Genomic DNA, 26,693 nt, shown 5'->3' with positions numbered 1-26,693 from the left:
TGAGCTTTGCTGACATTATTATTGAATGTTGTGTGTTATACTATCCTGAGTTCATTCAGTTTTATTGCTGTGTGTGTGAGTCCTACAGTCATCCGCATGAATACAGGGAAGCTATGCATGGCTAATGTGTAGGCATCACGGGCCTGTCCAATTTTGGATGATCCAGACTCTCCACCAGACAGAGGAAATAATCATTTGGACCCAATATATGGGTTATATATAGATTATGCAATGGCTGTTGGTCGATGTCACCCAATCAGACTGGCCTGCCTGCCCATGCCAAAGATAGCCCCTGGACCTGGTTAATCAGGTCTGTAGCCCAGCATGGGGTTATCCTGTCTGATTGTGTATGCTGGGCTGTCACAGTCATCCGATTACAACTGTGTTGTAGGTTTTTTTTTTGCCTCCCCAAAAGCAGCATTCTGTAATCTCACTGCACATAGCAAGGCGAGGAGAATGGAGCCCTATGTCCGAGTACAGCAGGTCCCAGTTCTTCCGTGTCTAAGATGGCCAGGCTCTCTAATGTTGGGTTCATTAGGCTAATGTTGGATTCTTGCCCAAATGTGCAGTATTACATCACTCATGTTTATGCACATGGCCCCTTGTAAGCCATGGGTAGTGTAGGATGTTTTGAAAATGCCATTTCTGACCTGGGAAAATAGTCTACTAAGCACAAGAAAATACTTTCAAAAAATGACACTGTTTCATTTCCACAAAGCCTGCCAGTAATTATGTCCTAATACACATGAACTCAGATTTCAAATACACTGTAAGCTATAATATCACTACTCTGTGGAGGGGTTTTTCCCCAGACCACATCCTCCCCTGGGGACCATCTTTGCGCTCTCTGCTAAATCAATGCATTATATGTATAGTATTTTTAGTGGCCTACTATCTAGCTGATTTTTATACAGACGTGCATACAGTATGTTACAGCTAGTAGTGCGCTACGGTGGTGAATATATATTTTGCTTTCAAAAAATGAACAATAAAAAGCATCGGATGGGTTTGACCGAAAATATCAGTCGGCGCATAATAAGCCACAGGCCTACAGATTAGCTAAACTATCATCCGCTGCAACCTTGCTTCTTTAATTGTACAGTAGGCCAAAGATGATTCACAAAATTCAGTGGGAAGCTCACGAATAGAGGTCAAGAAAAAAAGCAAGATCCATACCCAAACAAAAGAAGGGAAAGATGGTGAATTTCGTAGGCCTACCTACCGTAAACTATACGGTGAAGATGCATATAAACAATAGTAGTTGTCAAATGCTTTACTCAGGGAATAGCCCAATATCACATATCTGCTGCATTATAGGCATTCAACGGAACAGGCTACCGCCGCTGACTTCACACACATACTGTTCAACGCACATCTGGTTAAACCTCGTATAGACTTTTTAATACACGTTTGACATGCATTTGTCCAAGTAGTCTACAAGCTGCATATTCTGATGCTAACCACAACCTGCAGTAGCCTATAATGGTTTGCTGTATCCTAAATCCATCGATTGAGTAGATTAGCTAACATTGTTTTATGTGGCCTACAGCAATAACACGACCGAACACCAACTAGAAAATTTCTCGTCATCTTTACAGATATGAAGAATGCAACGAGTAAACCCACCTTTAATTGTTACGATGGGGATGTATCGAGCTGGTAATAATGGCAACAAAACGTTTCAGTAGTCTAACGACTTTTTTGTAGGGTATTAAGGCAAAATGTTAAATTATCTGGACACATGGTATTTGTAGACCACTCTCGACACAAACGGTAGTTAGCCATTGCTCAGCTAGCTATCCTTACATGTCTTAAAAACCGCTACACTGAGATGGTCACCCGGCAAAATAACAGTAGCATATTGAGTAGTCGGCTTCAACTACACGACATAAGAAACGCAAATATAGTTGCTTACCGTGTAATTAATTTCCGGCATGAATCAAGATCTTCCAGTTCCAAATCATTCACCATGGTCCTACATTTTTCCTCTTCCTCGCAGCATCAGCAACCATTCAATGCACTGAGATCCGTGATGCTCCCAGACCCCGCCCTCATCGTTATGGGAAAATGATCTCACTAAATTCACCGAGAACTGCAGTAGGCCTATTTCCACCTAACCAAACGCTACCGCCTTAGGCCTGCTCTCCTTTCTCAAACAGCACGGTACCGTTCCTCTGCCTACAGGCTTACTGATGTGCGAAATAGCATAGTCGGGTAAAGCAAGGACTATCTTGTCTAGTCTACTCGGCTTTCACCTACAGGCAGGACGCCACTTCAGTCATCCGCCAACACGGTGTCTTTTAGCGGAGAAGGGTAGGCTGTTGGAATGAACAGGCTATCCCTACCCAATAGCCCAAGCATCATTAGATGTTCAAAATAGCATCCTGCATAGCATTCTGACAGCCTAGCATACTTACATCGAAGGTTTTGTATCGTCTTCTGTTGGAAGGACGCATGTCACAGCTATTGGTAGCGGTTGCTAATGTCTTCTGCATTTTGTAGGTTACTTAAATGGTTTATAGTTCCTCATCTGGAGTTAAATAATATTTTTTTAAGGAGTTTGAACTCATAGCTTACAAGTTATTTGCTAAAAATTATGTTCTGAAGGGTGCAGCCATGAGCTAAGCTATATTTATTCACGATGTCTCCTTCAGATAAAAATGTTAATTGTGAGGGATAATAACCTTTTACAAGGGCTACTGCATGCTGTCAAAAAAGCAATTGTGAGAATTTGACAGCAAAATTGACAGCAGATTGAATCCCAAACATGACTTATAGGGGGCGCCAATGCTTGATAAACCTAAGCAGATGCTGTGTTATTTTGTCGACAGCTCTGTGTACGACTTCATCACACGCTTCCGCTGAACTCTAAAATCCAGCACAATTATGTCTAACATATCCAGACTCACAGAGCACAAACAGCTTGATCAATGAATCCCCTTCCACTGACTCCAAGAAGTGGGATCAAGTTCTCTAGACCTGGAAGAATAAGGAGTCAAAAAAGTTTGTAATGATTTAAAAGAGACCACCAACCTTGGAAAAAATAGAATCTCTCTCCAATCATTGCCCATTAATCTAATCTAAATAGCCCATGATGGTTTTGAACCCAGGGGCATAATCCAACTCATCAGCATGTATGTTCCCTGGTCAAATGAACCCATGGTGCTGATGTCTTAACCGTCATGCGGGGTTAGGGACCCGTTCTCGGTGTTCACTAACAGAAAAATCAACTGATTACATTTTATTTCTTCAATACAAATAAAATAAACACACACATACACATACACATACACAATACACATTTGTGTTACGCCTGTGGTGCCGGGTCTGCTGGACTGTATATAAGTTGTAGGTGAGAAAAAGGTAAACCTGGTAAACAGATAAAAACCCATTTACTGTAGTGTCTTAAACTACATCAACACAGGCACAGTGCATGGGGACAATTTTATATTTCAAGCATGAAAATCTGTCTTCTCCCTCATTTACCCATATATACTAATGCACACACACTCACTCACATTGACCTGACATACACACACACCACACACACACACACACACACACACACACATACTGCTGAGTTAGACTATTGTCTCTCGGGAACCTAAATGTGTTCTGCTATCATTGATAATTGTGACCAAAACACATGGCAATTACACACCCCTCCATGAACTGCCCAGCTGTTTTCAGGGAGACCCCACCCCGATTGCTGCAGAGGTGCTGTGTTGGCCTAGTGGTTTGCGGCAATCGGTATAGACAAGTCGTGGTGGCAAGGGAGACTTGGACTGCGGTCTCTTGCTCCGACCACGTGTTCTGCATCTGCATGAGGTACAGTACCAGTCAAAAGTTTGGACACACCTTTCATTTTTTTGAGAAGTGTTTTCTTTACTTGTATTATTTTCTACATTGTAGATTAATACTGAAGACATTTAAACTATGAAAGAACACATATGGAATGATGTACTAAACAAAAAATTGTTATCTACCATGTAGAAAATAATAAAAGTAAAGAAAAAACTTCTCAAAAAATGAGAAGGTGTGTCAAAACTTTTGACTGGTACTGTACATCTCTGGTGGCCTCTTCCCTGTGGTAGTTTGGCAGTTTCATTGCCAAAGGAAAGGTCCCCGCCCTGGCATTGCTCAGACAGCTGGGGTCAGGAAACTGCTAACTGAGGTGAGCGACAAACCAATTATAGTATGGAAACCTTGTGTCAGAGAAAAACCTGATTATCATTTAGAAACAACAAAACAGTTGGAAGACCTGTTTGCATTAGAAGGCTAGCTCATTTACATTACAAGCATGGGAAGTGTCTTAAACTGGCTAGAGTTAAATGGTAAATGGACTGCATTTATATAACGCTTTTTTAACTCATAGCGCTTTACAGATGAAAGCCTCAGACATCTACCCATTCATACACCGATGGCAAAGGCTACTATCAAAGTTGCCAACCTGCACATCAGGAGCGGTTGGGGGTTCAGTGTCTTGCTTAAGACACAATTGGTAAGGAGGAAAACGGATCAAACTAGTAATCTTCCGATTGCTAAATAACTCCTCTACCTCCTGAAGCACTACCTCCCCACGCTCGGGATGCTTGTTGTTCAGATCTGCACGCTGAATCCTGAGTATGTTCCATGTGCGTTACTGCACTTCAAAGACTGATTGCTGCATCAACCACAAGAGATGATGGCCTTCTATCTATATGCACTAATAATTGACTCAAGACTTTCTGATGGAGATCATTTCCAAGCACTGTTAATGACTTAAGAATATATGAATCAAGTGCCTTGTATTAATAATTACTTTGTATGAATCATGTGTTTATGTAAGCAGGGACATGGCTTTCCATGTGTAACTTTGATTAGTAGTTACTGGTGCCACTTAGTCTGCATATTTGTGTAAGACGGTGATTTCCTAAACCAATGAGGGAATAGGCGTCTGGAAGGTTTGGGAGGATTCGTCTCTCTCTTTGCTTTGCTGAAAAAGTAACATTTATTAAAACACCTTTCTTAGTACGACCATACTTAATCTGACTCAATTTTCTGTGTCTGACTTTACTCTTTTGGGAACCCAGTCTAAGCTCCTCGCTTTTACTGTAGATTTCTACCGGGGTTGTAGGCTGATCTCCAACTTAATGGCACTTATCGTCTGTAGTATGAATTTCCTCCCTTACTTTTTAGTAACCGGTTTCTTCTCCAATTAGAATAGTGTCATTTTAAGGATCTTGCCACGGCCGGCAGATTCCATTTTGACAATTCCACAGACATAACCTGTCATCTAGTTCTGGGCTAACCCAGAGGTCCTACAGTGCTGTTAAAGGGGCGTTGCAGCTTGTTAGATCGAATTGGCTCAGTGACAGACCGCCAGACTGCTTGTACGATCTCTGTATGACCATTCGATCCAGTGCAGAGGCTGGTCAGCAATCCTATCGCTATATTATACCATTACCGTTCAGCTGCAGCATGTCTAGCCCAGTTGATTCTAGCCAGGAACCTCAAAGTCTTACGTTTTTGGCCGCTTTAGGTCTGCAACTAAATCCTAGTCAGTCGTTACCGGAACACCGTTACCTGAATAATCCTCAGTTGAGAATTTCAGAAGAGGTCATAGTGGGTCAGAATTACCAATTTATAACGTCAGGTACATGTTACTACTACAGTTTACAAATCCAACACGTCTAAAGTGAAGAATATAAGTCTAAAAGACCACATAAAACATCCAAACACTTAAGTACCCATTTTAGTCCTGCATCTGGTCTAATGATTACCCCCATGAGCAGTGGTTTATCGTGGTCACACATTAACAGCGACAAATGGAGGGGGTTCTCACCCAAGGAGGGTGTTTGCCCTCTCCAGAGAGAGGTTACCTTACGACTCACAGAGACCAGAATTCTCATGTCTCTGAGATCCATGTTAAAACTAATCTCTGCAGCTGCAGGACTGAGACCACTTTATCACTCAGACTGAGACCATTCAAATAAACCCAAACATGACAAAGAGATCATCTTACAATGCAGTATTTCACTTTAGCACTCTTACATTCATTTCTCTGCCCCTAGTTTCACCCCGGCATGGAAAAGCACAGAGAGTACCAGAGACATAGGTTTGAGATAAGAGTCTCAGCAGGGGGTGGGAAGAAACCAACACCTAGGCCCCACCAAATGAGCAGTTACCAGAGGAGGAAGGCCATCTGTGATTTTCCACTGGCAAGATCCATTTCTGCCTTACTGTGTAAGATCTACATGCGTAAGTGAAGGAACCTCTTGTCTTTGTTTAGGTGAGCTTAGAGGTGATGAGAAGGGTCCAACCGTGCCTGTTCAACCCTGCGTAGAACTGGCATCCTTGTATCTCAGCAGTTGGGATGACACAAAGGGACTTTTAGTACTTTTGTACTATACTAGTATACTGTACTAGAACAAGTAGTCCTTCTTTTCTGCCTTGCTGATGCATTACGTTGCAAAAAGCATATAAACCTTGTGTGATGTGTTTAACTTCAACCATATAAACCTTGTGTGATGTGTTTAACTTTGCTTCTCTCTCTCTCTTCTGCATTCTGGGAGTAAGCCCGGGTTCTCTGTCTTCCTCCAAAATGAGAGTGGGCCCGTGCCTCTCTCTTGTCTGCCAAGACATGGTTATCGTAAGGATTGCTCCTCAGAGACATAGTCTTGCATGCATCACTAACCATTTCCCTCTTCTAACATGGCATCGTAATCGTACAAGATTACATATACATTGGCCTTCACATAGCCACACACGCATAGGGAACACTCGAACCTTGCGCTGCACATATGCTTGTCCGTGTTCACATCACATGTATTTTCGCGAACGTGCACACACATGCAGGCGGGACTGCGGTGATCGAACAACACACACACATTCTTTCTGGCGGTATCACAATTGCACCCACATCTACCCGGCGCCTGCTCACAGGGTAAGGTACCTTCATAATCTGGCACTCCCATGTGAGGCTGGTACCAATTACACCTCCAAATATATAAAATGTTTAATGACATAAGAATCCAAGCAATACACTGAGCTTCCACACCATGCGAATGATAATGACAAAACAAGTCTGCCTCTAATGGTTGATTCTCAATCTCCTCCTCCCCCATGTTTATCATCTTTCCATTTCCCTGCTCTACATACCTGCCTGAACGCATCACTCACGCTGAACACACCTCATTACAGAATCACCAGTGAACATAATTAACACTGACCGGTGTGTTCTTTCACATGCATCAAACACACATCCTGCAAGGAATACAAAAACAGAGAATAAAATTTGTAAATGTACAATTACACATCCAAATGAATGTGCATTTACATTTAATCACAGTGTAATGAAGAGATGGCACCCTAGACCAGCTTACTCTCCAACCCAAGGGTCAGGAGGCTATCTCCCGATGTCATAACCGGTTGGCAGTTTAACCCAGAGCTGGTTTATTTTTAATCCGGCGCTGGGCCACTACACCATTGACCTTTGCAGAATGACAAAATTAGTCATAAATTGGACAGTATGTTTGACAAATTGTCAAATAGTTGATAGGTGAAAATTCACCCTAGTTACTTCAGGACTCCGGAGTTGTCAATCAGTATATGTACTCAACAAGAACAATTGCAATCGGGCTCACTCACAGCACAAGGATGAAAGTGAAGCAATATTAAACACATCGCACAGGGTTTATATACTTAGATTTATCTAATGCTGACGCCATAAGTGTTTAACATCATAGTCAAAACAAGGGCCCTCATTCTCGAACATTTTCTGAAGTTTCTTCTGAAATGTTTCTTACGGGCTCGGAAAAACAACGTAAGCAAAAGATATCCGCCAAATTCATGCACGCTTGAAAATGTGTCCTACGCAGCAGAAGTTTTCTGGGCTGTGCTCCCCCGGAAGAGTTTTCTTAAATTGAAAGCGCGTTCTCGTGCTCCTGAATTTGCATACATACACGCCCTGCCAGCTCCTTATAAGGGCACGCAACCGTAGTGACGTGTACAAGTCGGAATCGACTTAAGTGCTTATTTATTTATTCCACTTACATTTTGCAGTGTTCGTGTACATTACATTTAGTCATTTAGCAGACACTTTTGTCCAAAGCGACGTACAAGGATAGAACAGTCAAGCTACGAGCAATAGAGACCTAGTGTAACAATAAATACTACTTTACATAAGTAATAGAAAAACGAAATAGGAAATAAAAACGAAGTGCAGGAATGTAACTGCTATAAGTGCAAGTTAAGCACTAGTCGAAGTGCCAGTTAGGAAGGGAGGTGCTCTCTGAAGAGTTGGGTCTTCAAAAGCTTCTTAAAGGTAGAGAGGGACGCGCCTGCTCTGGTAAGTGCTAGGCAGTTCGTTCCCACCAACGTGGAACTACTTGAAAATTCTGGATTGCCGTACTTGCACAGACGGCAGTGCCAAACGACGCTCACTAGACGAGCGCAGCATTCCGGTGGTAGTCCTTTTATTTATTTTATGACATCACGGTGCCTCGTAGAATCATGACTATAGGCCTACATGTGAAACGTAATTGTTAATGATACTTTTAATCCGAGGATCTGTAGAGTTGATGTGAACGCAATCACCAACGATTTCTCAACAAATTCATTAACACGGAGAGTTTTCTTAAATGCAATTCCTCAAAAAACCACAAGATGGCCCACGGGGCCATCTTGTGGTTTTTTAAGGAATCGCATTTGAGAAAACTCTGGCCGAGTTACGACTGCTATTTCGAGTTCGGAAAGTTTTCTGAAGTTCAGAGCAAATCCCAGATGAGAAAACTTTCATGAATGCCAAATGTTGTCCTAAATCCAATTCCTCTTAAATTCCTCTTAAATTCCTCTTAAATTCTTCTTAACTGCGTTCGAGAATGAGGCCCAAGGTTCTCGACCGAGCTTCTTGTATTTTCTCGGGGTCGAGAAAACAATAAGTGGCGCCAGTTACAGTTTTTCTCGATTGCTTTGGCACATTTTTCCATTCACTGTTTACTTTTGCAAAACAGCTCACACACAGCCCTTAACAGAAGCTGAAATGACCAAAACACTATATGATGTTTTCAGAATGACACCACTTTCTCAAAACTTATCACACACCTTTTAAAACCAAACATTTCCATCAAAACCTACAATTTGTGCTCAATTGAAAATGTATGTTTTCTCATTTATTTAACAATGGATAACAAAATTCAAACTACAGCTATCAATATGAACCTCTGTAACCATCACTTCAACTTTTGTGCAACACCCTCACAGTATTGACTATTTTACCACTGCCAACCTACTACAATTTGGGTTTTGCACTGAGCACTCTTACTTAGGGAATATACTGTCAGAAAGTATTTGAAATCTGAAAATTTGTATACAGTAAAATATTGTAGTTCTTTTTTTGTATTGCTTACAGTAACACTATACAATATATTCTAAACAAGGACCTGTCAACACCATTGATTTATATTTGCTCTACTGTGTACAAAATGGCAAACATTCTGACACAAAAATATTTATTGCAGTCATTTTTCCACATTACATGTATTATTCTGTAAGAAGTCAAAATTACAGGTTTCAATATACAGTAAAAAGGTCCAAATCTGTTCTGCAGTGAACATCTCCCCCTGCCACCCAGTGTGGGCCAGTGTGTTGATTCTGTAAAAATAGTGTAATAGGCTATAAATACTGTAAATATTAAAGTAATCAGAATTCGTTGTAAATTACTTTAGTGAAAACTACAGTATACATTGTATTGTGGCAACACACTTTACAAAAGTATAGAAATGGTTGTTGCCAAGAGTGCAAATACAGTGAAATACAGTACGGTACATTGACTGTAAAGGCCAGAAAAGTGTCATTGTCATTGCCGAACGTACAAACAATTGATGCAACAGTATGCCAAGTCCCTGACAGGGGCCCCTCTACCTCTACCACAACCTCTTCCTTGTCCTGTCCTAGTCCTTGCTGAGGTTGTTGGTTGTTGGTGGCTCCTCGAAACATGCTTGGTATCAACTTCAATCTATTGACCTCTTTTAGAGGTTGAGAACTACTTGATTAGTTTTGCACAGAGAGTTCACACAGGTGCTGACAATATTTAGAATATAGAGAGCAGGTTCAGTAGGCTGCTACTAAGTGTCTGCAATGTGTTGAAATGGGTATTCAATTAGGTTTTGTGTCTTTCTCTGAGAAGTGTGTTAACTGTTTTGAAAAGTGTGTTAAAACTCAAAGAAATTTGTGTGAAAACAATGAGAAATAGTTAACCCATTCGCCAGAGAAGACTCTTGCTGTGCAAAGTAGATGTGAGCATTAGATTAAGTTGACCCATGATTCGCTAAATGTGTGAAAACATTTGAGAAAAACTGTAATCAAAGTTACACATATACACAGGGACACAGAAAAGCCAAGTTCCTGTTAACATAAGCATATAACATTATTATTAAAACAAGGCACTTGATTCATATATTCTAAAGTCATTAACTGTGTTTGGTAATTATCTCCATCAGTAGTCATAAATGTTTCAATACGAAGACCTATCATCTGATTTTATGTATACAGCACTCATACACACAGGTGTGTGTGTGTGTGGTGTGTGTGTGTGTGTGTGTAGTGTGTGTGTGTGTGTGTGTGTGTATTAGTGCTGTTAAAATGAACGTGTTAATGTTATAATAAAAAAATCAACCCAATCACAGCAGTTGCCTGGGTTTTGTAATGTTCTCTGTTTGTGCATATGTAACGGTTCAAATATCTGGGGGGCGTCCGACACACCTACGGACCTATGATACATGGGGGGGGGGGGGGTGGATCCTTAAAGTTTCTGGTGCGCACCAGAAGCTCTAAAGATGTTTTTCCCATGTCCCCTAAAGGGCTCTGTGCACACGTAACACGGAGCACAATGGGTTGTACAACACGTCGTAATCTGACCTGGTCCCTCCCCAGGAGTCTGTCTCTGTTCCTCTCTTCTTTTTCAACATCTTCATCTCATTCCCTGTTTCAGAATAAAAAAAAGTCCCTTCCTACTTTACATGCTCCAAATATAACAAATGTGCCTCCTTTCCCCTGGTTTTGATGGTTTTATTGGAAGTTCACAAGAGAGAATCTGTGTTTAGTGTTAAAAAAGATGCTCCTAAGCAATAGTATTTGAATTTAAATACGATTAATCGCAATCGAAGCAAATCGTTTTGATAATTGTTGTTGTTTTTTTTATTGATTGATAGCAATATATATATTATTTATATACATACACACACACACACACACTTCACATACATACACATATATGTCTGGTCTGTCTGTGTGTATATGTGTGTCCAGTGTGTGTTTGTGTGTGTGTGTGAACCACACGGTGATGTTTTAAGTAACTCTGATGCACCCATTAACTAAGTTGAAAGACCTTTTGTTTTGGGAGGACCGAAGCTTCCCCCTGTGTACCTCCCTTACCCCACCTCCATCCCTCCCTCCATCCCTCCCTCCCTCCCTCCCTCCATCCCTCCCTCCCTCCCTCCCTCCCTTACCCCACCTCCATCCCTCCCTCCCTCCCTTACCCACCTCCATCCCTCCCTCCCTCCCTTACCCCATCCCTCCCTCCCATGGGCTGCCTAGCTTATATACCACCATCCACATGTTCTTTCACAACAGAACCAGCCCAACGACTGCACACTCAGCCTGGCCAAGTGTCCATCCATTATCACCATGACCAGCGGGAGCAAAGCAGACGTCATTCCTGACAGAGATGAACACGCGAGGACGCACGTCAGAGGCAACTGGGGAAGCAAGGCAGAATACATCTTAACCGTCATGGGAGCTATCATTGGGCCCGGCAATGTGTGGAGGTTCCCTTACCTGTGCTATAAGAATGGAGGAGGTGAGTGTGTGTGTGGAGGTTCCCTTACCTGTGCTCTAAGAATGGAGGAGGTGAGTGTGTGTGTGGAGGTTTCCTTACCTGTGCTATAAGAATGGAGGAGGTGAGTGTGTGTGTGGAGGTTTCCTTACCTGTGCTCTAAGAATGGAGGAGGTGAGTGTGTGTGTGGAGGTTCCCTTACCTGTGCTATAAGAATGGAGGAGGTGAGTGTGTGTGTGGAGGTTTCCTTACCTGTGCTCTAAGAATGGAGGAGGTGAGTGATTTTGGAGATGCCTGCAGGGTCTGTGTGTGGTGTGGGGGGGGGGGGGGGCTGGAGTGATCCGTTGTCTCTATCTTCTGATTGGCTAGCCATGTGCACTCTGTGTGTGTGTATCTGTACCTGCCTGTTTTTTTTCTTAGTTTTCGTTTGGGGGAAAAGTGGTTGCAGTACTAATAAGACTGATGTGTCATCAGTATTGTGATAATGATGTGATATGATAAAAAAAAAAAAAAAGACTTAAGTGAGCAGCATTCCAAAACGCGTACTTTTTTATAACCCGTGTTCAGTACACACTGCGATATAAAGTTTGTTAACATTTTTCAAATTTAAAATAAAAAATTTAAAAAAAAAGTTAAAATTTGTTATTAAATCGGCCACATTTACAGTATGTGGTGCTTCATGTATCCTAAGTGCATGTGTGTGGTTTTATTTCATTGACAAATTGTGTTCTTCGCATCTTTTCCAAGCAAGTGTACAATTCCTGTGTCTATAACCCCACTGAATACTCAGCCTTGGGAAGTAGCATTATAATGGTGCTACATAGAATAGAAAAACACAGACATTATAAAAGAAACTGAAAATAGGTTTTGTATATTTATGCTTGGCCACTCATCCCCCAGACAGACACTTGGTGTCGACCCACCCCTCCCTCCCACTCCCCATGTGTATCGTATTTCATGATATTTGCAACATTATTAGCAATAATTCGTTTCGATCAAGAGCAACAGGTCAGATGGTGTCATGTTTGAGGGGTTACGTTTAACTTTCATTACACATGTAACATCGTGCACCTTCACCTTTGGAGTACTGACAATCACTCTGTCCATATGTCCTTTCTTCCTCCTCAGGTGTCCATATGTCAATCACTCTGTCCATATGTCCTGTCCTTCCTCCTCCTCAGGTGTGTTCTTCATCCCTTACCTGCTGTTCCTGTTCACCTGTGGCATTCCTCTCTTCTTCATGGAGACGGCGCTGGGGCAGTACACCAGTCAGGGAGGGATCACCTGCTGGCGCAAGATCTGCCCGCTATTTCAAGGTGAGAGATTCATATTCGTTTTTTGATGCAATGTGGGCATTAAAAGAAAGAAAGAAAGAAAGTGGAAGAAAGAACAACAGATGTATCAGATATAAATGTATCAGATATAAATGTTTTAGCCCCTATGCCATTTTGTCATAATAATCACAGGCATTATTGTGTTTTCTTCCCTCGTAGGGGTGGGTTATGCCAGTCATCTGATCATCTGCTTCAGCGCCAGCTCCTACATTGTGATCCTTGCGTGGGCATTCTTCTACCTCTTCTCCTCCTTCAGTGCAGAACTACCCTGGGTCAACTGTGACAACATCTGGAACACTGGTCAGAGCAACTTGCAAGATTTTTGATGTCAAAATAATGTTGATGTGTCCCTGTACACTGGAAACCAAAAGTTCTATACCTTAAATGCCTGAAAAAATGTATTGAAATTCATTAGATGAGCATTAAACTTAACAATATATCAAATGATGCAATTTCCCTGAAACCACCACACCCATTTATCTGTAGTTTTCAAACTTTTTTCATGAATCTGTTCTGTAGATTATACAGAAATCTCATATTCCCATAAGAAGTGGCTAAAGGGTCTCGTAAATGTCCAGGGTCTCTGTCTAGTAGAAGTGTGGGGTGTCCTAATGGTGTGTGCTGTGTCTCTGCTCAGACTCCTGCATGGCCTACACTAAGGCCTCAAACAGCACCTCCAGAGCCAACGGGACGCTGCCAGTGGTGGAGTTCTGGCAGTAAGTGGCTCCACACTCTAAATCTGGTTCAAAATAGAATGAAATGTACCTCTTACCGTCGTTCACTCAGTTCTCCTCGATTGTTTACTTTGTAATGAATACATTTGTTTCTTACTCTTCTTTGCTTCTCTCCCTCAATGTCTCCCTCTCTCTCTCCCCCCTCCCTGTATCTCTCTCTCTCTCTCTCTCTCTGTGTCCACTGCCACCCATTCCCCTCTGTCTCCCTCTTTTTCTCCCTCTCCATCGCCCCACTCTCTGAACTTTTCAGGAACAGGGTATTACACATCTCCCATGGGATTGAGGACCTGGGGAGTGTGCAGTACCAGCTGGCCCTGTGTCTCCTACTGTGCTGGGTGATATGTTACTTCTGTGTGTGGAAGGGAATTAAGTCTACAGGGAAGGTGAGAGTTTCATGACATTTGACCTTTTCTGAAGTCATATGTATAAGGGCAGATTATAAATCAAACCGCACAAACAGTGAGAGGATGAGCATGGACTGAAAGCAAGGGCCCTTGGGCACAAAAGCCCGTCATACAGGATTTACGAGTATGTATGACAGGCAGAAAACCGTGTCTGTTCATCTTGTTCCTGGCCCGGCATGCCTTGAAGGCACTGAAGCAGCATGATCTTTCACAACCAAAAATAACATTACATTACAAAACATCACAGAGGGGTTAAGTCTGCCTGGGGGTTTATCTTTTGCTCGTTTTGTTTTTTGAAGGGAGATGGGTAGGTTGGTAGGTTGGAGATATGGGTATATCTACCTAGATATTAAGATTACATGCATGCTTTTCTTTTTGTTTCTCTACATCTGTTTTTGTTGAAGCAAGTCTATTTGAACTTAATTGGACTGTGAGGGAGAGTGAGAAGCAGATTTGGCCAGTCCGTTCACCATAGGCTTATTATTGGCCCTTAAGGGTTATCTTACTTGAATGTACAATCGTGTACAATGTTTACATCCCCATGTTCAATGATTTACGTTGAGTTTTCTTTTTGAAATAGCCAAAAAGGGTAGTGTTATTTTTTAACCCAGAGCTTTTCATCTGGGTGCACATGTCTTCCAGCTGTGTGCGGACTATGCAATGCTTGATTGCGAGTCAAGTTCCACTCTGTCCACTCTGCATCACACATGCATCCATTAACATGACGCGGTGCACCAAGCAGTATACAATCGATAGATTCACCAGTGACGTTCAGTAGTAGTACACTGGTAGGAAGAACAGTACCTGTCAGTTACACTCTGTGGTTTTGCGACCTGTCTACTGATTAAGAGGTATTAGTGTGAATTTTTATAACAGATATAATCTTATGTTGTGAAATGTACTTGAACCCTCTCAGCCTCTCTACCTCCACTGTGGATGGGGAGAGGTGTCCAGCCCCCTGCCGTCTCCTCTAGTCCACAACCATCTTTTTGGTTTTGCTGACATTGAGAGAGAGATTATTGTCCTGGCACTAGCTGGTGAATGATCTCATTGTTGTCTGTGAATGAAGCACGGGAAGCCCGGGATGGATGGTTGTGTCATGATCTGCAAACTCAATGATGATATTTGAACTGTGCTTCATGAGTGAACAGGGAGTGTACAACAGCTGGCTCGGCACACAGCCCTGCGTTGAGGATCGGCGAAGAGAGGTGTGGGGCCTGCCTGTCAGGAAGTCAAATATCCAACTGCAGACGGAGGTCTTCAGCTCATGATCAGCTTACTTAGAGGCTGCAGTAGCTGGACTCCACTCTGTCCCTGTTGCCCCTCTTGGCATCCTAATGGCCTTCCGGAAGTCTGTCTGGCTGCTTTTTTTAGATGACAGGGTCCTCTGAGTTGAAGGCGAAAGGTTCACACTTTGAGTTTAGTACGGATCTCGCGGTTGACCCAGGGTTTTCTGGTTGGGCTAGGTACTGACTTACTTATATAGCTTATGTCAGTCTGTGGATGTATTGATGTTGCCATCGACTGCGTCCTCAAACATCTGCCAGTCAGTTGTCTCAAAGCAGACTTGTAAGGCACAATCAACTTCTTATTTCCATCTGTAAATGACCCTTGAAACCTTTTTTTTTTCCTGTTTCAACTTCTGCCTATATGCAGGCAGCAGCAGGATGGAGCCGTGTTCTGCCTTTCCAAAAGTAGGGCAGGGCAGGGCAGGGGTTTATAGCAGTCTCTGGTGGGAAAAAAAATATGTTGATAATATTTTGGAAAAACTCTCTTCATGTTGGCTCTGTTAAAGTCTCCCAAAAGCAATAAGCGCAATCTCTGGGCATGAGTTCTCCAATCCATTTCCAATCCTGTACAGTTTGTCTAAGGCTGAGGATTGATCATCAGCGTGTGAGGGAATAGAAACAGCCCCGAGGAGGACTGAGCTTAACTCTCTGGGGAGGTAGAAAGGTCAGCTGCTCCAGAACCCCGGCGGGGAGCAGTGCACTCTTAAGACACAGACATCTGTGGCCCCACGGAAAGAGTTAACCGTACAGCCCCACATCCCCTCCCGTTGACCTGCCTGAGTCCTGCCTGCACTCGGTCTTGTTGGTGGACGGAGAAACCCTCCGGAGGTGATGGCGTAGTTGGACACTGGGGCTCCAGCCTCCTCACTGAAGGGTTCTTTTATATTTGACCTGGTTTGTAAGTAAACATGTAGTTTCTGGCATTGTTTTCCATTTAAGGATTAACATCAGAAAACATTTCCTTTTGCTTTTGATCCAGAAATATGTAATGATGGAGTTCTATCCAGGGGGATTGTTTTCAGCTCTGTGGGAGAACTGTGTTCTGTTACCATCACATCGCACAGATCAGATCTAGGAATGATGTGAAAAGGACTTCCTGGACTTGTTTTTCTTTGCTGAGGAGAATTGAACTCCCTTTGTGATGTGTAACCCCTCACAGGCTGTTCACACAAACCTGACAGTCAAAGTCCCAACTGTATGGAGGGGCATGCCAGAGCTCTGAATGGGAGGACATCTAGCAATCATGATATCAAATATGAACTGATTGATTGATCATCTACAGGTCCAACCCAGATATTTATGTCTTTTTTTTAAATCCTCAAACAAGCAATACTGCTGACAATACAGCGAGCATTGTGATTGATTCATTTGTTTGTTTGGATGAGCAACCTGATCTCTGTTGCTATAGTAACATAGTTTCCTGCGCCAGGCTGCGTACTTCACGGCTACATTCCCATACGTGACCCTCCTGGCTCTGTTGTGTCGTGGCGTCACCCTCCCTGGCGCCCTGGATGGCATCATCTACTACCTCTACCCCGACGTCTCTCGCCTGGCCGACCCACAGGTTTAGCTCCTTTTTTTGAAATCCTGAAACAAGCTATTTTGCAGATTACACAGTGAGTAACGAGTATTGTGGTTAAAATTGTTTTGTTTTGTGGCTTAAGGTTTGGATGGATGCAGGCACACAGATCTTCTTCTCCTATGCCATCAGCTTGGGCTTCCTCACGTCTCTAGGCAGCTACAACACCTACAACAATGACTGCTACAAGTAGGTTGTTAGGTGAAAATTCACCTTAGTTACCTCAGGACTCCGGAGCTGTATCTAAGTATGTTTATTAGACACAACAACAATTGCAATCGGGCTCACTCCCAGCACAAGGCTGAAAGTGAAGCCCTGATAAACACATTGCACAAGGTTTATATAGACAGAAGTTTAGCGTTCAGCAGGGATTACCACGTGGTGGATCTCTGACGTCCGAGGTTCCCTGTCTTGCAAGGATGGCAGTTTTGCACAAGGTCGGAAGAAGCACAGTTCGACCCTTCTTATCACCTCTGGTCTAAACATGCTCTTGTACATATGCAGACTAAGTGGCACCTAATAATTCTAAGTTACACACACGCAGAAACACAGAAAAGCAATGTTCCTGCTTACATAAGTACATGATTCATATAAAGTAATTAATAATACAAGTCATTAACAGTGTTTGGAAATGATCTCCATCATAGGTGGTGGAGGGCAAATATGAAAGCAGTTATCAACACTGATATTACATGGTTTCAGTTCTCAACACCAACATTACATGGTTTCAGTTCTCAACACCAACATTACATGGTTTCAGTTCTCAACACCAACATTACATGGTTTCAGTTCTCAACACCAACATTACATGGTTTCAGTTCTCAACACCAACATTACATGGTTTCAGTTCTCAACACCAACATTACATGGTTTCAGTTCTCAACACCAACATTACATGGTTACAGTTCTCAACACCGACATCACATGGTTTCAGTTCTCAACACCGACATCACATGGTTACAGTTCTCAACACCGACATTACATGGTTTCAGTTCTCAACACCAACATTACATTGTTTCAGTTCTCAACACTGACATAGTCTGGATTTGACATGGTGAAACCTGGTCCACACAGATGACACTGTGGACATTAAAGTGATGATGGTCCACACAGATGACACTGTGGACATTAAAGTGATGATTGTTTCAGGGACTCGTTCGTGTTGTGTCTGCTGAATAGTGGCACCAGTTTCATCTCGGGCTTCGCCATTTTCTCCATACTGGGGTACATGACCCATGAGCAAGGTGTGAACATCGCAGAGGTGGTGGATTCTGGTGAGTGCACAAACTCATTTCAACTCAATTTGATTCATGCAGTGCCATTAATACTGATCATCTTCTCAAGGCACTTCATTAAAAACAAACTCCTAAATCAAAGGAGCTTAGTAGAAACAAACTCCTAAATCAAAGGAGCTCAGTAGAAACAAACCTAAACCTAAACCATACTAAAAATCAGCCTCACTTTGTGGTGACTCTTTTTGTCTTGTGTTCCATTTATTTCGATTTAGAGCTTTCTGTTATGTGTGTGTTCCAGGTCCTGGACTGGCATTCATCGTGTACCCGAGGGCAGTGGCCATGATGCCGGTGCCACAGGTGTGGTCAGCTTGTTTCTTCATCATGATCATCCTCTTAGGGTTGGACAGCCAGGTACAACTCTGCCTTCCCTACAACTTGATGTATTGGTCTCTGAACCTCTGTTTACACTTCCCTAACCTCAATGCAATGCAGGTGCTAACCTAGGTTATATATATGATAGATACACTTCCCTCGGTTCTAATACACAATCTCTGCCATGCCCTTGTTGTAGTTTGTAGGCCTGGACTGTCTGATGACGTCACTAGTGGACATGTTCCCCTCTACACTACGCAGGGGCTTCAGACGGGAGCTGCTCCTGCTGGCCATCTGCACCACAGCATTTCTGTTCGGCCTCAGCTTCGTGACACAGGTGAGGGAAGAGCTGGTGTTGTGTGTGTGTGTGTGTGTGTGTGTGTGTGTGTGTGTGTGTGTGTGTGTGTCTGTGTGTGTGTGTGTGTGTGTGTGTGTGTGTGTGTGTGTGTGTATGTATTATGTACATATATACACACACACATGCAGTGCCAGTCAGAAGTTGGGACACACCTTCTCATTCAATGTTTTTTCTTTATTTTTTTATTATTTTCTACTTTGTAAATTAATAGACATCAAAACAATGAAAGAACACACATGGAAAGGTGTAGTAAACAAAACATTTTTGTTTTATTAAACAAACCAGAATATGTTTTATATTTTAGATTCTTCAAAGTAGCCAGCTTCTGCTTTGAAGACAGCTTTGCTCACACTTGGCATTCTCTCAATCAGATTCATGAGATAGTCACCTGGTGGACCTGTTCCTATTTAAGGACCACTGTGTAATGGCAATCATATAGTCTTTATCTCTGTTTAAAGAACTGTTCGAATTTAATTTTTTAAAAGTGTTATAGGAAGCCAGCATAAAAAGGCAGCACTCCAAACCAATCCTTCTCGAGTCTAGTGCAAATAACTGTCTGGTAAACTTGTGGACGTTGTGCGGTTATATTGTGGTGTTGTCTTTCGATTTCTGAGTTCCTGTCTACATTTACATTTAGTCATTTAGCAGACGCTTTTATCCAAAGCGACTCACAATGTATACACATTTTACATTTTTTTTACACTGATGGCACACTGCACATCAGGAGCAATTAGGGGTTCAGTGTCTCGCTCAAGGACGCTTCGACAGGGAATCGAACTAGCAACCTTCTGATTACTAAACGACTTCTCTACCTCCTGTACCACTGTCTGTTGGGCGTTTGGTAGGGGGGACTGTACATTCTACAGCTGATGGACCATCACGTGTGCAGCGGAACTACCCTTCTCATCCTGTCCTTCTGCCAGTGTTTCAGCATAGCCTGGGTCTACGGTCAGTTCAGCCCCGCCCGACACCCGCTCACGCCAGAGGGTTTACCTACCGCAGAACTCTGGGCGGGCCACCTCAAACACTGTTCTCCTGCACCTATTTCATTCATTCATCCATCTATCCAACTGGATTTTTTTAGTGGTTGTCTCCAACTGCTTGAATTGCTAACTCTCTTTAATCTGGTTAGTCATAGTGGTTTCCACAGTAAAAGAAACAGTAAGTGGTGAATTTATTAGAAGCACTGTTATTACTATTATCTACTGCCATGCCAGGGAGGAATATGTACATAACACATAATGTAGTAACCTATCATAGCATGGGCTTTCAATTCTATTCAATTGTATTTCTTCAGTGACATTCAAAAATAAGCACTGTGTCAAGGTGGAACAACCCACCTCCACCCAAAAACAAGTCGATTATGACAGTGGAAAGCAAAATGTCCCATTTCACATTCAGAAATGTGCATTAGAACCTGGTTCAAACAAGGGGGGATAATGGAGGGAGGAATCATCACATACAACATAGAAGATCATCACCTCTTCGATTACAAGCCACCTATCCTCACCTATCCCACCGTACAATACATATCATGATACAAACTGTATGTACAAATTAAATACATCATGCTACATCACGATATCACAAAACTATTACAATATCAGAATACAACACATAAATAAATAATTTTATCACAATACACACAGTCAAAGTATCGTGAAAGGAAATATGGTATAAGTAAATGTCAAAGTAAAAGGAAATACAGGATTGTGAACAACAGCATCACTGTCCAATGATACTTTTACTATTACATAGTCGTATTGGGACAGCTCGAACATTCAAACTTTTTTCACCTCTTTTTCAAACAGGTGCTGAACGTTTCTATGGCAACATAACGGACATGATCGGGTACAGACCAGCGCCTGTGATGAAGTACTGCTGGCTCTTCATCACCCCTGCTGTGTGTTTGGTAAGGGTCATTCTATCTCCACTGCTGTGTGTTTGGTAAGGGCCATTCTATCACCCCTGCTGAGTGTTTGGTAAGGGTCATTCTATCACCCCTGCTGAGTGTTTGGTAAGGGTCAGTCTATCACCCCTGCTGAGTGTTTGGTAAGGGTCAGTCTATCTCCACTTTAACATTCCAGACCACTGCTGTTTTGCCATCATCTCTTCAGGAGACCACTGAATGAATGTTCTCAACAATTAGGGTGTCGGGAAAGGATCATGGCAGGGTCAGTGATGTATAGCATCTGTACATGTGGACTCATTGCACCCATTCCTCTTAATGATTTACTGGAGTCCACTCTGGAAAATAATTCCCAGCTTCCATTTGTGTGTTCCCTCACACAGTATTTGCTTTTTTGGCCCGGGTCATGTCACTTAGGGAAAGCTGAATGAGTGCTGTTGTTGTTAATACATGAACAGACACAGGCAAGCAGATCATTTGTCCTTTTCTGATGAATACATGTTTTCCACAACTCCACTAACTCCCTCTACCTTCCTCTTGTTCGCAGAGCACATTGATCTTTTCCATTGTGAAGTACTCTCCTCTGAAGTTCAGCAACACGTACGTGTACCCCGTCTGGGCCAACGTCATCGGCTGGTTTCTGGCCACCATCTCTCTTTCTCTCATCCCTCTCTGGATCATCTACAAACTCTATCTGGGTGAAGGCTCCCTGAAAGAGGTCATTTCAGCATGTTTTCTACGTTGTTATTTTTATACAGTTGCCATTAAAAATCGTAAGCAAAGGTCATCACAGCACTACGGATAATTAAACAGCAGGCTAGGCTATTTACAACAGCCATAGGCATAGCCTATGATGAAGGCTTAATGAACTAGTTGGACAAGTCCAACCACCCTCCTCCCCGTGATAATACCTAGTATGAAATATGACATGAAATATTCACGCTGTCTCGTGTCTTCCTAATACACTTCAAGCTTTGTCAAAAAAGTAAACAGATCCTTTAGAAGTTGAATTGCCTTATAGTATTATTAATATGTTAAATTTATTACAAATTCAGATTCCCTTTATGCTGGCTTAACTTGCACTTCAGCAGTTACATTCCTGCACTTCATTTTCCTTTTTTCTAGGTCGTTGTTTTCTAATTCTCATGTAAAGTAGTATTTATTGTTACACCATGCTTTTTATTGCTCTTAGCTTGACTGTTCTCTCCCTTGTACGTCGCTTTGGATAAAAGCGTCTGCTAAATGACTAAATGTAAATGTAAATGTGGTTGTATTGGTGCTCTATCATGTTACATACAACTCTCTCCTTTCTTTACAACTCTCTCTCTTTTCTCTTTTCTCATCTCCAGCGATTTCTCCAGCTATGCCGTCCAATCGATGATCTCCCTCTGAATCACCAGTACAAACCAGCCACCCTTCACCTAACTGTTTCCTCCAATGGTGTTTCTGCAGTGGACTATATGATGAGATGAGGCTTTTGGAAGGCTTTTTACAGGACTCTTTTTACTATTGGACCATTGACTATTGGATGAGATTTTTGGCAAAACTACAAAATGACCATCTGAGGAATAAATAGATCTGGCAGAAGAAACCGATCTAGTGGATGTGGATCTGTGATACATCAGAGTCATATATACGAGACTCATCAGCTCTTGGGGGGGGGGATATCCTAGGCTTCATATTTGTAGTATCCTAGGCCTCATATTTTCTGAGCTAGGCTAGAAAACCTACATTATTGTGCCTAGGCAGGTTCACATTATAGTTTGGTCAAATTGCAACAGTGTGGTCAATACCTGGTCCAATAGCCACTACCTTATTTTGAATGTTAATTACATTTTCAGTTCAGATGTCTTTATATTGGGCTGTTAATTCCATTTAGTATCTGATTTGTTGCACAGACACAGGCTGTATAGATGAAACCTGTATAGGCCTACATCCACAGCATGCTCTTGTCCCGTAGGATGCTCAGATCAGTCATGGTTAATGACTAGTGATACATGCTCAAATAACATCAAACAACAAACATGTATTACAGTGAAATCTGCCTTTATTTATATTTTTCGAGAAGTTATATTTTTCAGCAATGACGAGATTATTGCATTATTTAATAGTGTGCCTCAGCGGTGTAGCAATTTTTGGGTGGGCCTCTGCAAAAGTGAGCGGGCACGACTTTAACTCACAGTCCATCACAGCATATTATAGCCTATACAGCTGATCTGAAGGCAGTCCATCACAGCATATTATAGCCTATACAGCTGATCTGAAGGCAGTCCATCACAGCATATTATAGCCTATACAGCTGATCTGAAGGCAGTCCATCACAGCCTATTAAACAGACTCACTCACCTGGCAGTAGCCTAGCCTATTACTCCCCGAGTCCCTGAAAGTGAAACAGCTATTAGGCATATATATTATATTCAAATGTGGGGTTATGCCCAATTGTCTAATAAACACAATTTAACATAGCCATCTGCACATTCAATCAAATTATCAATAATGTATATAAACCTAATTAAAAAATAAAAATAAAACATTATTATTATAGCTAGTTAATGTATTAATATCACTGGGCAATATGTAAACAATAACAGAAAAACAAGTCAATACCAACAACTAAAGCAAATAAAATGCCTATACCTTAAAGGCTGTATAGATTTTCTCATCTTTATTGAGTTGAAATAAATTATGAAAATGAAATTAATTATGTTAAAAAAAAATGTGCTAACATATTTTCACTTTTTACCGAGATGATAAATGGGAAGACTGTTTTTGCTGCGTATGGTTGGGACTTAGTTCATTTACATTTAGTCATTTAGCAGACGCTTTTGTCCAAAGCGACGTACAAGGGAGGGAACAGTCAAGCTACGAGCAATAGAAACCTGGTGTAACAATAAATACTATTTTACATAAGAAATAGAAAAAAAGAAATAGAAAAGAAAAAGAAGTGCAGGAATGTAACTGCTGTAAGTGCAAGTTACGCACTAGTCGAAATGCCAGTTAGGAAGGGAGGTGCTCTCTGAAGAGTTGGGTCTTCAAAAGCTTCTTGAAGGTAGAGAGGGACGCCCCTGCTCTGGTAGTGCTAGGCAGTTTGTTTCACCAACGTGGAACTACAAATGAGAATAATCTGGCTTGCCGTACTTGCACAGACGGCAGAGACAGACGACGCTCATTAGACGAGCGCAGCATCCTGGGTGTAACATTTGCCCTTACAAGAGCATTTAGGTAGGTGGGAGCAGAACCAGCAATCACTCTGTAGGCAGGCATAAGTGACTTGAACTTAATGCGAGCAGCTACAGGCAGCCAGTAGAGCTCAATGAGTAGCGGGGTGACGTGTGCCCTCTTCGGTTGGTTGAACACCAGACGTGCCGCCGCGTTCTGGATCATCTGTAGTGGTTTCACCACGCAAGCCGGCAGGCCCGTTAGGAGGGTGTTGCAGTATAAGGCGGGAACTCACCAAGGTTTGCACCAGCAGCTGGGTGGCATACTGGGTGGCATACTGGGTTCGGTACGGCCTGACCTGGAGACAGAGGCGATGTGGTCCGTGAAAGTCAGTTGGTCATTAATAATGACCCTGAGGTTTCTTGTTGTTTTGGATGGAACAAGAGATAAGGAGTCAATATTGATATGGATGTCGTGGTGGATGACCTGTTTGGCTGGAAAGGCCATCAGTTCCGTTTTGGCCAGGTTCAGCTGAAGGTGGTGATTTTTCATCCATGTGGATATATCAGCAAGACAGTCCAAGATCCGCGCAGAGACAGTGGTGTCCTCAGGAGGGAAAGACAGAAACAGTTGAGTATCATCGGCATAACAGTGATAGGAAAAACCATGCGAGCGGATGATAGGGCCCAACGAGGTGGTGTAAATGGCAAAGAGAGGTGGTCCCATCACCGAGCCTTGTGGTGAGGCGGTGAGGTACAGACAGCTGACCTTGCCATGACACGTTGAACGAGCGCCCAGTGAGGTACGATTCAAACCAGGAGTGCGCCTTGCCAGAAATGCCCATACTTGACAGAATGGACAGAAGGATGCAGTGGTTGACTGTATCAGCAAGGGCTGTTTCGGTGGAGTGACCGCTTTTGAATCCAGACTGGTTTGAATCGAGGAGATTATTCCTTGACAGGAACTCTGTGACCTGTTTGGAAGCTGCTCTCTCAATGGTTTTAGATAGGAGCGTGAGAAGTGAGACCGGTCGATCAAGTTCAAGTGATGTGAACCTAATAGGCTACTACAAACGTGTCCCTTAAATATTGCACCAAACGAAATGGACCTGTGTCTTAGTTGAGTTTAGAAGTAGGCTACTGCAAGTCCACGTCCCCAAAACAAAGCTCCGCACCATGGGCGACCGGGCCTTTTGCTCGGCAGCGCCACACTAATGGAACAGCCTCCCTGACCACCTAAGGGCAACACAGACGCTGGACTCCTTTAAAGCTGGACTAAAAACATTTTTATTCAGGAAGGCATTTCTGGCCTTGTGTTAAATTGTATGTTAAAATGTTAAAAAGTTTTCTATTACGCTTATGTTAATTCATTTTTATTTTATTGTATTATTATAGTTAGTTTTTAATATGTTGGCACTCTGAGATTCTTTTGAATGAAGAGTGCATTACAAATAAAATAAATTATTATTATTATTATTATTATTATTATTAAGTCATGCTACACTTTGAGGAATAACAGATCAGATGCTAAAATTACATCTGAATCAGGAGAGGATGGTAGGCCTATGTGTTAATTAGTCTTAGGCCCACTCACAAACTTAAATGCTGGCTAGCTTTTTGCCCCGTAGACAAGCAAGTGTTAGGGTAAAAGTCACCATCCTTATAGGGTCACATAATAAAGATTTGGTTTGCCACAATGGGCAGGAAAAACACACACCTATAAGTCTGCCTGTGCCCCCAGGACGTGTCGCAGAATTGAAAAGGAGGATTATTGGTGGCTGGTGTGTCAGAGCCAGAGCTGCCTGACAACATTAACATTAGCTGGTCTACAGCTCGCCAGCTTGAGGCACACAGAGCGGTTGTGGTTCTCAAACTTTTGTTTAGTTTAGTAAGGGGCTGTGTACTGTTCTCGCTACGTGTTTTACACGTCCAGTGTGTTGACAGTTAGTTCAACAAGTCAGCCAAACTTGATTTCACGAGCCAGGTAGCGAGCGCCTTCCTCCTTTAAAACTCATGAGTGAAACACTAATACACAAGAAACGGAAAATACTTAGAAGGTATGTTAACTAAACAGCAAGTTACTATTCATTACACCAAGAATCAGAGCAACAACAGATTACAGCATAGCTGGCTAATAAGTGCTAACGTTAGCCACCAACGGAGTTATGAATGAATGGTGTGCTAACGGTCACATATTAGAACGTAACGTATCTAAATGAATAATAATTACATTTTACGTTTCAACGAACTAACACAGTTCATAGATTTTAAACATAGGTCACTTAAACATATTTATCACAGTGTGAGACAGCGAAAAAACTTAGTCATTGTTTTCGAGGGTGTGAGGAAAAGCATAATTTAATAGAGGCTTACTGGATATGTGCGTTAATAACTGTCACAGTTGTTCCCTATCCCACGAGACGAGTATGATGTCAAAGTAAAAGTCCGTCAACAGAAAGAAATACAATACTGTGTGCGTGCAGGGATGGATTACCGAACGGGCCCA

The 26,693-nt window shown here is 42.3% G+C and overlaps 2 protein-coding genes across 6 annotated transcripts in view; one reads left to right on the top strand and one right to left on the bottom strand.

Annotated features, from left to right (window-relative positions):
• Positions 1 to 2,378, bottom strand: part of jakmip2 (janus kinase and microtubule interacting protein 2) — a 44,976-nt gene extending 42,598 nt beyond the window's left edge. The window contains exon 1 of the mRNA XM_031572646.2: positions 1,916 to 2,378. The gene's annotated coding sequence lies outside the window, so the exon portion shown is untranslated. The remainder of the gene's footprint in view (positions 1 to 1,915) is intronic.
• The window catches only part of LOC105902077 (sodium- and chloride-dependent GABA transporter 2-like), a 50,455-nt gene extending 27,773 nt beyond the window's left edge, over positions 1 to 22,682 (top strand). For 3 of the 5 annotated variants that reach the window (XM_031572643.1, XM_031572641.1, XM_031572642.1), the window contains 14 exons: positions 11,614 to 11,839; positions 12,997 to 13,131; positions 13,309 to 13,449; positions 13,787 to 13,865; positions 14,134 to 14,266; positions 17,006 to 17,140; positions 17,241 to 17,344; positions 18,305 to 18,429; positions 18,689 to 18,801; positions 18,962 to 19,099; positions 19,966 to 20,068; positions 20,932 to 21,032; positions 21,577 to 21,747; positions 22,379 to 22,682. In XM_031572643.1, the coding sequence (XP_031428503.1) occupies positions 11,668 to 11,839; positions 12,997 to 13,131; positions 13,309 to 13,449; positions 13,787 to 13,865; positions 14,134 to 14,266; positions 17,006 to 17,140; positions 17,241 to 17,344; positions 18,305 to 18,429; positions 18,689 to 18,801; positions 18,962 to 19,099; positions 19,966 to 20,068; positions 20,932 to 21,032; positions 21,577 to 21,747; positions 22,379 to 22,501 (1,773 nt within the window). In that variant the 5' untranslated portion in view covers positions 11,614 to 11,667 and the 3' untranslated portion in view covers positions 22,502 to 22,682. Of the gene's footprint in view, positions 1 to 11,613; positions 11,840 to 11,985; positions 12,040 to 12,996; positions 13,132 to 13,308; positions 13,450 to 13,786; positions 13,866 to 14,133; positions 14,267 to 17,005; positions 17,141 to 17,240; positions 17,345 to 18,304; positions 18,430 to 18,688; positions 18,802 to 18,961; positions 19,100 to 19,965; positions 20,069 to 20,931; positions 21,033 to 21,576; positions 21,748 to 22,378 lie in introns of those variants that run through there. The other 2 variants (XM_031572644.1, XM_031572645.2) reach the window with 2 other exon arrangements.
• Positions 22,683 to 26,693: the final 4,011 nt, after the last annotated feature.

This window comes from Clupea harengus, chromosome 8 (genome assembly GCF_900700415.2).
Source record: "Clupea harengus chromosome 8, Ch_v2.0.2, whole genome shotgun sequence".
Lineage (NCBI taxonomy): Eukaryota > Metazoa > Chordata > Actinopteri > Clupeiformes > Clupeidae > Clupea > Clupea harengus.
The sequence above is the reverse complement of the archived record's forward strand: the minus strand, read 5'-3'. Positions and strand labels throughout refer to the sequence as shown.